At 39.7% G+C, this 12,702-nt stretch overlaps 1 protein-coding gene across 8 annotated transcripts in view; it reads right to left on the bottom strand.

Annotated features, from left to right (window-relative positions):
• Window positions 1–1,379: 1,379 nt before the first annotated feature.
• Window positions 1,380–12,702, bottom strand: part of GPATCH2L (G-patch domain containing 2 like) — a 35,188-nt gene continuing 23,865 nt past the window's right edge. For 5 of the 8 annotated variants that reach the window (XM_027880825.1, XM_027880826.1, XM_027880827.1 and 2 more), the window contains 2 exons: window positions 9,423–9,514; window positions 1,380–4,380 (listed from right to left, as the gene is read on the bottom strand). In XM_027880825.1, coding sequence (XP_027736626.1) covers window positions 4,208–4,380; window positions 9,423–9,514 — 265 coding nt within the window. In that variant the 3' untranslated portion in view covers window positions 1,380–4,207. Of the gene's footprint in view, window positions 4,381–6,993; window positions 7,356–9,422; window positions 9,515–12,702 lie in introns of those variants that run through there. The other 3 variants (XM_027880830.1, XM_027880831.1, XM_027880829.1) reach the window with 3 other exon arrangements.

The following is a 12,702-nucleotide window of genomic DNA, read 5'->3' as shown; positions in this document are numbered from 1 at the left end:
GATCTTCTCCACAATTTTTCCAGGTATTGAGGATAGACTAACAGATCTGTAGTTTCTTCAGTCTTGCTTCATGCCCTTCTTGTAAACTAGAATAACACTGGCTAGCTTCCAGTCAACAGGGACCTTCCGAGACTCCCAAAACCTTAGGTAGGTGATTGAGAAGGGTTGTGCTCCAACAGCCCCTAGTTTCTGGATGAATTCCATCTGGTTTCAGAGACTTACAAACATTCAACTGGTCCCTTACAATCTCAGTGTACACAAATGGAAAGCCACTATTCCCATGGTAATGGTCCTCCAGATCAGAAGACTGGGCTGCTCCAGGTCTGTCAGTATTATTAGAGATTGAAGCAAAAACCCCACACTGAATGCCTACACTTTTTCTTCACCCTGATTTGTCAGGTGACCATCTTCAACACATATTGGTCCAATGTTTTCCTTAGACCTTCTCTTGCTGTTAATGTACTTCAAAAAGCCTTTCTTGTTTGACAAAACACTGGCCAGTTTCAACTCTAATTAAGTTCTGGTCTTTCATATCTTTTCCCTGCATATATGAAGCACAGCTCCGTAATCTTCCTGTGAAGCCTGACCTTGCTTCCAGAGATCATAAAATTTCTTTTTCTTTTTGAGTTCCAAGAGGAGTTCCCTGTTATGCTAAACTGGTCGTCTGCACCGCTTGACTTTCATCAAAGGGATTGCCTTGCTCTTGTGCTCTTAAAAGATGATTCTTAAAAACTGATCAGCACTCAGGGAACAGCACGCTACTAACTAGCTCACTGAGTAGCCTAAAATTAGCTTTCTTGAAATCCAGGGTAGCAACTCCACTGACCGTTTTCCTCACTACATCAAAAATTTTAAAATTACCCACTTCATGATCCCTGTGGCCAAGGCAGGCACCTACCATCATATCTCTCTCAAGTCCTTTTCTAGTCAAACAACAAGTCTAGATGGGCATCTTTCCTGGTTGGCTCACTGAGTAATGTGATGCAAAATTACCTTCAACATACTTCAGGAATTTCCCAGACTTGCTTGTCCCAGTTCAGGTCTGGGCAGTTGAAGTCTCCCATAAGGACAAGGAGAGGAGACAGTTGGAGAGAATATAAAACTGGAAAAAGACTGGGGAGTCTTGGTTGACAAGAAGTGAAACATGAGTGAGCTGTGTATCTTTGAAGCAATAATCACATAAGAAGTGAAACATGAGTGAGCTGTGTATCTTTGAAGCAATAATCACATACTGGACCATCCTGGTAGAAGCACAGCTACCAAATCAAGATATGTTATTATTCCTTTCTACTCAAGTAATCCACATCGGAAGCAGTATCCCTCACAACAAGTACTGTGTGATCAGAGTGCGAGTTCTAAGAAATTTGCCTTAGAGAATAAAAGAGACAAAGCCATGAACCTATTTTATTCATCTAAAAATGCTGAATATATTAAAATCTGTATCAACTTACTGAAGTCTGAAGATAAATTTTGATAAATACCCAGGAGTAACCAGATACATGATTCATTTAGCTTGCCTCTGGAGAATCATATTTGGTTGAGAACCAAACTGACCTGTAAATGGATTCTAACATAGAAACAGGAAAGACAGGGCAACTGCAATAATTTGAGCCTCCCGACACTTCCAGAAATTTGCCACAGTGGGAAGTACGGTCTGCCAAGACAAGATCTGCCACAGTTACTCTTCAGTACTGCCACAGGTACATTCAGCCTTTAAGGACAAGAAATAACTCCTAGGAGCTTAATACCTAAGTAAGGGCTTAAACAGATAACAGTGCTACTGACCTCAATAGGAAAATCTGATAAATTATCTTTGCCCCCAGAGAAAAATCACGTGAAGCATGGCAACCTCTCACCCGCTGCAATAAGATGAAGACTCTGGATTCCCTAACATTCTCTTACGAAAGTTTTAAAACCATCATAACACCACAGAAGAGGAAGAACTACCCTGGACAACACTTAAAATGTAGCAAGATATTTCAGAATTGGTTTTACAAAGAGGAATACAACGGCTAAATATAAAATTTTAGCTGAATGATCAGTAATCTGAGTAAGTCTGTTGAACAGACTCAAACCAAGAGAAGTTATGGAGGTCCTTCATGAGATCAAACCCACTGAATTTCACAAAAGCTCTTCGAGGGGACCACTCCCTGTCACTGAAACAGCATGCAGTTTAGATTACAAGGCTTCCAATCCTAAAATTTATCTGCAGGTTGTCAGGAGTATGTGACCACCTGTATTCACTGTATTCATGAGTATTAGATAGTGAAGCTACTCATCTTCAGATTTACCTTCCCCTCACATGTTCTAGATTAAAGGCCCTCCAGTGCTGAGACTTCTTGTGCTACTCCTGAGGCACCATTGCTCAAAAAAGCTACAAATAAGACTAACCAATCACTACTTCAAAACAGGAGCTCTCCTTCCGCCACAGAAGCCTTACAGCTTGTCCTGTAATCCAAAAAGACCATTGTGATCCTCCATTAGGTAAAAATGCACCACCAAAAAAAAAAATTATTGAAATGGATTTACAGTGACAGATCTGACAGCTTGCTTGGGCTGCAAAATATAAATCCAATCTGGATATCTCCCCAGGAATAAGTAGGTATTAGAGGATCAGACACAGACAGTATGTCTGTAGTATAACCAACTATATTTGTCAATTGAGATTTGGCAAGTCATTCAATTTCTGTTTTGTGTATGTTATGACCATTTAACATCTTAATACAGAGTTAAATATAAATCACTGCTTCGTATTCTCACAATCAAATCTGTCCCTCAGCTATCTGATTTATAAGGGAGAGCAGAACGCTGCAAAACCACTAAAAATATGCAAATTTTGTTGTCTGCTTAAGAGTGCTAGCTGCACTTCCACAATCAAAATTAATTTTACAAGTTTAAACAGTCCTGTCTGAAAGCTCCACACAATGAAGAATGCAAAGAGTTCTATTCATACAAATATATCCTATTGTTACAGAAGCTGTGAGGCCACCTGTTTCTTGATACACGCTATGCAGGTATATATTCTGAAAACATAGCCTAAGATAAGCTCTAGAGTTATTTAAGGAAAGAGAGGGAAGAAATCACTGTCCTATATATATTTCGCAACACAGAAGGTAACAGCAGGCCAAGTGGAGGTTCTATGAAGAGAATCTCTTTAGTGTTCACTGCAGTGTAATGAGCAATCATCAGCAGGTGGAGACACCCCAGTAGGTATAGCAGACAATACTTGTGAAGGGAGGGAAAGCATGAGACAGAAGGAGTATGATCAATACCCATAATGCTCTGAACTTGTGGGACACTTTAGGTGGCTTTTTTGTTCAATGGCACGTTAACTTCAACAGCAAGCATCCTTTAGAAACACTAACAGACTTTTTTTTAATTTATACACTGAGATATGAAAGTTTTGTATATCCTCTACCATACTCCAACGATATTCACGGATCCAGGTTCCTTTCCAGGACACCAGCTTACACATTTATGCCAAAGTAGTTCTCCCAAATCCTTATCCGGTAGGAGGTTTAGGAATGAACATGCAATACACAAGGCTAAAGACATTCAGAACAAGGGAGAAGAAAAAGGTCTAATGGACGATGATGCTGCCAGTGAGCCAATGGCAATTTCTGCATGGACAAGCACCATATTTGCTTTGCCAAAAGCAACATGATTTGAGTCCATTAGCACATGGCCCAAAAACCTTCTGCTAACACAGAATTCAGGTTCCATATTTCAATTTCTTTGCATTCCCTCCTCATTCCGCAGCCAACAAATCCTTCTGGCCTGGAAGAACGCAGGGGGAGACTTCTGCCTCCCTGAGTGGCAGTGGGACTTTCACCCCCAAAAATGCCAAATACACAAACAGCAAAATGTCCAAGGGGGCAAATAAAAATCTGAAAACCCAAAAGAATCTGTACATGACCCATTACATATGAGCTGGCATCAGGGAAAGAGATGAATGCATAATAAATACAGCAATAGCAAGAATATTTTTAAAAGCTGCTGCGGTCCCAACAGTGATTACCGTTTCCTAAACACAGAGTCACAAACATGACTTAGGTATGTGGGGCACACAGATCAGTCTGGATAATGGCACGCATTGCACATCAATACTGAGGATACCACTCTGCCAAACAACATGTTTGGTGCAGAGACACACCAAAACCAAACATTTCCAAAATTGAGCAAGCTTTTATAGTTGTAATGCTTCATTTTAGCTGTATCCAAGGCTCTTCTCTGGTGGCATTTTAAAAAAGTTACTGGAGGCAGCAATAGCAGATTTCTCAGTTGCTTGTGTTTTCCCAGTCCACTCAGAGTTCTGGGATCTCAAGGATGGTGTTGCTGGTAGCTCTGATTCTGCTGCATCCATGTGGACAGATAAAGTTGCTGGAATATAAAATTGCAGGAAAGGGGGAACAGAGGAAGAGAATAGGAAAGGGCAATAAAAAAAAGTTAGAACAACTGACTTCATGTCAAATGCCTCATATATATAATTTCTTTTACGAAACTGTTATTTATTGAGTTCCTACTAGTTTTCCATCCAAATTCCTTTGAAATACAGGTTCTTGATAGCATTAACACCTTCACCTTAATGAGTCACACATTCAAAACTCTAAGTTCCCAGTCCACTAACTATTTCCCTTAGACAGAGTTCCTGTTGAAAACCAAGAGCTTCAGCTGTCCCATACTTAAACTGAATAAAGTCACACTGATCTGAAGATAAGTTGAACTCTTCACAAAGAATCAATTAACCCTGTATCTGAGACTGTGAAAGTCTCTGAAGGCATGCTAAATTTCAGGTTGCAAAGCTCCTTTAAAGAGGAAAACATACCCCTCCTTCTCACACAGTAAAGGCAGTACCATGAACCTCCACATATATCCAACATGGTAAATCAGCATATTATGACAAGTAGCTACTTGCCAAGCTTGGTTGAAATCTACTCTCATTTTCTCAATGCAACCACTGCTTCAAATGGGACAGATTATAATAGCACAAGAGATTTGCAGATCCATGGCTCAAACCAACAGTCACACAAATTTCCAGAAGGATTGCCAGAAACCTAGAAATATCAGAGTTTACTCCCATTCTCAGTATGCTGAAACACTCAATCCTCACAACCAGGACAGGGCAGGGTAAAGAAGAGTAATTGCCATAGGAGTCTTTGGGCCAAATAGATTTTTTTTAACAAGTAACTGCTTCAATACAAAACACATCTCTTCTTCATTGTAGTCTCATAACAGATAATAATTGTTTGTGTGTTTTAATTACAAGTTGCATCTGCTGCTCTGTAGTGGAGGAAGGATAAACAGGCCTCAAGGATAACAAGCCTCAACTAGAGGACTGATTGCTTTGAAGTTTAAATAAAAAGTTAGTTCAATGCTTGAGGTTCCACACTCAGTAGATCTGGAACCCCAACAATGTTGCTTCTGCATCCAAAACAGTGAGTCATTCCCATACAGGCACAACAACATAGCTGATAACAGTATATTGCATTACGTCTAGCCCACCCACTTCTTCCATCTGAAGGCCATATGAAACGTGAAAAAAAACCCTCAAAGTCCTTAAACTAACCAATACTAAACTATGTGACCCTTGCTAGCAGCCTCCCCACTCAGGCTCTCAATCTTTGCTCATAAAAAGAAAAAAGCAAAGGACTGAAACAGGCTTCTTGCTGCTGGGTAAAGACAAAAAATGAATGCTTAGCAAGAAATACGAGAGGGAAAATTCACCAAATTGCTAGTACTCATCAGACTGGTCTCTGATAAGCAGTTTCACAGGCTCTTAACTGGCACCTTCTAGAAATTAGTTTTTCACAAGCTAAGTGTGAGTACATGACAAGGCAGACAAAAATCTATTTATGCAGATTTTTATGCCCAACTCATTATAATAGCTGAACAGGATGCCAGTTACCATGTGCACTGCTACACATCTAGTGGATTGAACCACATAAACACTAAAACATCAGTGTAAAGATCAACAGTTGTTCACCATTTATGGCACAACCGTCTGTACTTGTGGCCTATTCTGGCAAAGTGAAGACAGACATGACAGTCTTTATCAGATCCCTTTCAAACCAGAGAATAACTACCACGAGAATAACATTTTATGCAGTATTTCTCAGACAAGCCCTACTGTGCAACCAGAGACACTATTCCAAACCTACTGTACTGCAATAGAAAGTAACTTAACACAAAGACACTATCCATGCCTTCAAAGCCTTAGATCACTGAAAGCTCAAAGGGATTTTCTCACCACAGACTTCGTTACTCCCTAGGCACTGGCTTTTGGTCTTTAAACTGGATGAACCTCTGGTCTAATCCAGTACAGTCAGTTTTAACTTCCTCCAGATTTCCTTATTCTACTGCCAAACTACACCAGCCAGACTTTTGTTTTTACCCAGTAAAAGCCTTATGCTTTAGGGCTCACACTGTTTGGTTGTGTAGTGTAGAAGACACTAATTTTCAATCTCTCTGAACATTTGCATGTTTGCCCAACTTAATTTTGATAAGTCACTTCCTGAAGTGCAAATTAATTCTGAATTTTCTACCTACTTTTTGTTGCTCTCAACAGATACCTCAGTTACGGTATTTAGGTCCATTAGCCTCAAAGAGCAGGATTAATACCAGAAGTTTAACGCTATAACAATACAGTAGAGTCCTAAGGCTACAGCAATGCCTATTTTTTGATGTTCATACAGGGGTCTCTGGCAAAAGATGCTTTACAAGAACTCATAAGTACTCATATTCATGGAAGTATGTGAGAAGACATGGAATAAACTTAGTTTGCTTGGCTCCGAAATAAACATTCTCTCTAGCTCCCTTCTCTCATTCCTACACTTAGAAAGGAAACAGCATCCACATCCCATCTGCCTTTTATTAGCGTCTTCTGATTTCAGCCAAATTCAACTCAAAACTTTGAGTGGATAGTGGGGGGATGAGGCGACAGGGGAAGATTTGTAGCTGCATGTTTAAGAAAGAAGCTAAATTCATCACAATGACAGGGGATAGTGTTGGCAGAGATTTGAGCTATTTATTCTTTTAGGAAAATCCTATAAAGAATGACACGAGGAAGCCTCTATCTGCAGTCTTGTTCATCACACTGGTGAGGAGTCCGATAACAGATGTATGCAGTAGCGTGATTTAGTGCCGGGAGCTGGCCCCTGATGTGTATTAATACAGCGGCAAAGCGGAACGAGCTCCTCTTCATCACTCATCTCTATAAAAGAGGTGGAATCCGAGATGGCCCGATGTTCGGCAGAGCAAGCCCATTTGTTCTGCTGACTGATGAAGCCAGCTCAGGCTGTGTCCTTCACCTCCACGGGGCACTCAGGTTGCAAAAAAGGAGATCACTGAAGCAGGACCTGGTCAACAAGTGAGACGAGAGCAGCTGGACTCAGCTAAGTAGATATTTAAAGGTGAAGAAATCCAGCACTCCATGGGCCTGCGTTCTCATTCACCTGTGCTTCACTTTTTGCAAAGGAGGTAAAACACCACAAACACAAGCCTCTGTAGTGAGAAGAAGAGGCTGCCATGATTCCACAGCTACAGGGGAACTCCAGTATATGGCATTTATGTAGGGGTGAGTAGATGCACGGCAAAGGAGAAAAATTTTTATCTATCTCATCAATATCTATCAAGCATAAGAGTCTCCAGATAATTCTACATTATTGCAGAGTGACACAGTGTATTTTTTTAGGCCTCAGTAATTCCATAGTAAGACCCCCCTTTGACAGAAATAATATCAGATTTCAGTACTTTCCAAGTTACATATCCAGCTTGTGCTCCAGCTGTAATTGGGAGTCTGCTGTAGAAAGTCATCTAGGACACAGCTTCAGCTATCCAATCATAAAAGTTTCTTTTCAAAAGTCAGTATTGTAGCAAACCCTGCCCCATAGCTGTTCACTTTGCTGGGGATATTTCTAAACAGGGTCTAAGGAAGAGACCGTTACCATTTCTGACCATTGCAGCGCTTATCTCTTGATGATCAGCACAAGTAAGTCCAAATTCTAGTAACTACACTCCTGCCTTATTTTGTAATACATAACTGTAATTTTCTCTCTCATCTTTAAAAAGAAAAAACTTTCCAAACCCCTGTTGCTATTTCCACTGCCAAGTTCTACTCCAGATGCAGTTTCAACTCTTCAAAAAGTGTTCATTGTAGAATTCGCCTAGGCAGGTTAAGTACAATTTACACAGTATTTTGAAACATGTAGGCATAGAAACAGAAGCTGCCCTTATAGAAGGTGACCATCAACGCAGTACAGAATACAGTGTGAACAGTAAATGAATGGATAGGTAACAGGGGACAGTGAGATATTAGCATTCATACTAAGAAAACCTAGTATTCCAGTGCTAAAATTCTGTGGCTAGATACATGATTTTACTAACCCTTTCACTACAGAAGTTTGAATATCCCAAAATGGAATATGCAAAAGCCAGGAAAGAATATCCTAAATAAAAAGTTGATAACAGATGACACTCTGCTGGGCAACAGATTAATAATGTTCTTTTCTCTTCTTTTTTTTTAAATACAGAACCTTTTAGACAGTTTGTAATTCAGATCTGTGACCTGGAGAGAAAGCACAACTTTCTTCCCTACTTCATTATTTTACTGTCTAACCACTAGCCCAAGGAGGAAAGACTAACTTCATTCCTTCCATTTATCATCAGTCCCTTTGGTCTTCCCCCTGTTTTCACATCTCCATTTTTCCAATCAACTTACCCACTGCCTTGTTACTGGATTACAAGACTAATTTTTTAATAAATTAGTTGGAAGAACATGTGTTGCTTGATAGTGACATGACAGGGTAAGGTGAGAGGCCAGAAAGTAGTATCCTAAACTCCTCTGTGTTCTGCAGATTAAAACTTTCAGATTTTGATGAGTAATCAATCACTTTCCAGAAATACGCCACATGAAAATAGATGAGCATTTTAATGACTACATCCCCAAAGCACAAAAAAGAAAGAAGTAACTATTTTCATCCAGAAGAGTAAGACAACCTCCAGGGAATAGGTGGTCTCATCCAGTGATGATAGAAAAACTGACAGATTTTTGCTCCTGCGAAAGTGTCTACAAATACTCTGGCAAAGGGCATCAAAGCCACCAGCTAATGCCAGCCCAACATTGAAGGAACACAGTGTGCATACTGACCAACTTCCTATTACCATGGACTGCATAATTTAGGACTGCAGAAATAACATCTTACGAAGAAACAGATTACTATCCACTATACAGTGAGCAACTGTAAATTATATTCACTTAGCATAGCTACATCACCAAAAATTTGTTTAGTAGACAGCTTTTGACGCTATGCAAAAACACACGATATGCTCTCTCACACCTTTCATTAGTTTCAAACCAAGGTAACACTGCTTTTGCCTATGCCACTTGGCTCAAGAGCGACACTTTAAAAATGCTGCCAAGTTACCTGATGTTGGGCTAGACATGGAGGCTGCAGCTGGCTTTCGTTTCCTCTTGATGTCCCTTAAATATGGTGGTCCCAGGTGGACACTTGTTTGCCTATGGAGAAATTAAAACAAATTAAACTCTGTTCCAGTGTTGCATTTCTGTTAGACTAACCAGTCACCTCCAAATCCCACCTTCCCCTCAGTTTATCTAGGAAGCAGGAAAGGGAAAAACTTCTCAAGGAAGTTTTGATCACATTCTTTGCTAATATACCATCATGCTCCCACTTCTTTTAAGAGCTCACACACATAAACTGCTCAGAAGAATAATTTCTTAGCCTTTAAAGGATCTAGTTTTGCATTAACTTTAAAATAATTCCTTGCATACATAAAGATGTAGATCAAGCAGTGATATGACACGTGTCCTACCATTACTTCTACATAAGCGTAACAAATGTCTGCAAGATTGCTCTTTAAAGAAACTGTGTGATATTCACTCCCTTAGTCAGAAATTATTTTGCAATCTACTTAGTACTGTAGTCATCTTAGAATGTACCTATAATCCCAATAGTCCATGCATATTGTTTCCACCACAGCAGTATGTTAGTAAAGTTAGGAATGCAAACCTGTCTCATGAATTTTCAAAATCATTATTTCCTTATCAAAGTGCTGTGAAAACAGCTGAATCTGGCTTATGGTAATACAGCCTTGTTGCACCTTCAAACTGGCTGAAAGGCATAATCTGTTCCATTAATATCAACTGTTAAGTTTGAAGGCTACTGATGGCCATCACAGTTTAATCATTTGACAATTAACAAGAAACCTGCATTGTTGGGACTGACTTGAATTGAGAACTCCTCAAAGTTCTAGTTGTACGAAGCACAGAAGTTCAATTCAGAAACAACAGTCTTTACAGCAGACCAGAGAACTTCATCAAATACCATCCATAATGAATACAAATGTGTTGGGTTCAAATCCCTGCTTTGTCCAATATAATAGTTGCTTTGGCAAGTTCCTTGGTCACTCTCAGCCTCAGATCTGACGTGCAAAATGCAGAACCACAGTGGCAATCGAATGCGTTAAACACTGGGAGGTGCTTACATAGTACAAAGATTGGAACCATACAAATTTTGATGATTAAGTGATGAAAAGCTTGTTATTTTGAATTTTTTTTTTAAATCCTGAAAGTGTAACAAACACTTTTATCAAGTACTGAAATCTTTTACAGATAAAAAAAGCAAAAGTTAATGGGCTTTTATTTCCATGTCAAAATCGATTAAAAAAACCCAACAAACTCCATAGAACGTATTTAGAACATCTATATTTTAGATGCTGACTTTATGCAAAACCAAAGTGTGCTGTTATATCTATACAGTATAGAGAGCACAAAAAAATTCCTATGCCGGTCCAGTCTATAAATTGTTTGAATGCTGCTGAATCTATTTACTTACCTGTAACAAATGCACAACCACAAAATAAAAGAAATATCTACCCTTCTGTCTTCTCAAGTAAAATTCAAAAGTTCTACAAGAAGTCTACAAGATCTGTCCTCTAAATCTGACATTAAGGAACAAAAATTTTTAAACTGTGCTAAGCTTCACTGACAGCCAATTTTTCAAATTTGGGAACACACATTAATACAAACAAAGAAGTCTCCTGAGGGGATGGAGTGTATCCTCAGTAAACTCGCAGATAACACTAAGTTCGGTGGGAGTATTGACCTGCTGGAAGGTAGGAAGGCTCTGCAGAGGGACCTGGATAGACTGGATCGATGGGGCGAGGACAGTGGTCTGAGGTTCAACAAGTGTCAGGTCCTTCACTCTTGCCACAATAATGCCCCACAGCACTACAGGCTAGGGCAGAGTGGCTGGAAAGCTGCACAGCAGAAAAGGACCTGGGTGTGCTGGTTGACAGACACTGAACATGAGCCAACAGTGTGCCCAGGTGGCCAAGAAGGCCAATGACATCCTGGCTTGGATCAAGAACAGTGTGGACAGCAAGACTAGAGAAAGAATCGTCTCCCTGTACTTGGTAAGGCTGCATCTCTAGTCTTATGTTCAGTTTTGAGCCCCTCACTACAAAAAAGACATTGAGTGTGTCCAGAGAAGGGTTACAGAGCTGGTGAAGAGACTGGAGGGAAGGTCATATGAGGAGTAGTTGAGGGAGCTGGGGTTGTTTAGCCTGGAGAAAAGGAGGCTCAGGGAAGACCTTACTGCTCTCTACAACTACCTGAAAAGGACACTGTAGACAGGCTGGGGTCAGCCTTTTCTCCCAGAAAACTAGTGACAGGACAAGAGAGTGCAGCTTCAAGCTGTGCATGGGGAAGCTCAGGTTGGATATCAGGAAGAATTTCTTCAAGGAAAGGGTTGTTAAACATTGGAATAGACTGCTTAGGGAGGTGGTGGAGTCACCATCCCTGGAGATGTTCAAGAAACGTCTGAATGTGACACTTAGTGCCACAGTCTAGATGACAAGGTGGTGATCAAAGGTTGGACTCAATGATCTCAGAAAGTCTCTTCCAACGTAAATGATTCTGTTATTCTGTGAAATGCTTTCAAAAATACCGGCACACCTATAAACTGCATATTCAAATCCTATGTTTGTACACCAAACCAAATAGCCTTTAATTGACTCTGCATATCCTAAAAACTGTTTTCGTACATGACTATAATAGCAGCTATATAGTATTTTAGCATAGCTATACCATGAAACATCTAAGCACACATAGCCTGAGGAAAAGGTTCAGTTTTTTATTTTGCATCAGTGACACAGTATTAGATTACTAACTAGATGAATACATCATTATATATAATAATACAACTAATTTTAAATAATAATAATAAAAATGTTCCCTTTTTAATTTTACTAATTTACACGAACATTAGCTATCTGATCCTTGCTGGAGAATCACTATGGACTAGGAGAGAATCGTGCTCTATTATTTCCAAGAGACTTCATGCAATTTTTCCCAGTTCACAAATATTACAGCTAGATTTTGAGTGAGAGCTCTTGGTTCTCAGCTACATGCTCAAACCACATCTATCCTTACCTGATAATTACACAGGGGGTTAAAAAAAAAGGAAAAATGAAAACAGAAGAATCTAAAAATCACTTCTTGTAGTGAAAGTAAAGGGAAATCATGCTCCAGCTGGAGACTACTAGCAAGGATGTTGTATCTAGTAGCCCAGCCTCTAACACACAAAGGCTCAGAGGTCATAAATTGTCTCTGTAACGTGTATTTCATTCAGGTTTATCCCTTATTGATCACCCACACTTCAGTTAGTAAATCAGGAACTTATTGAT

Source organism: Empidonax traillii, unplaced genomic scaffold (assembly GCF_003031625.1).
Source record: "Empidonax traillii isolate 1590-97213 ecotype Southwest subspecies unplaced genomic scaffold, ASM303162v1 scaffold74:size2480735, whole genome shotgun sequence".
NCBI classification, from domain to species: Eukaryota; Metazoa; Chordata; class Aves; order Passeriformes; family Tyrannidae; genus Empidonax; species Empidonax traillii.
Note: the sequence above shows the minus strand (reverse complement) of the source record. Positions and strands in the feature narration are given on the sequence as shown.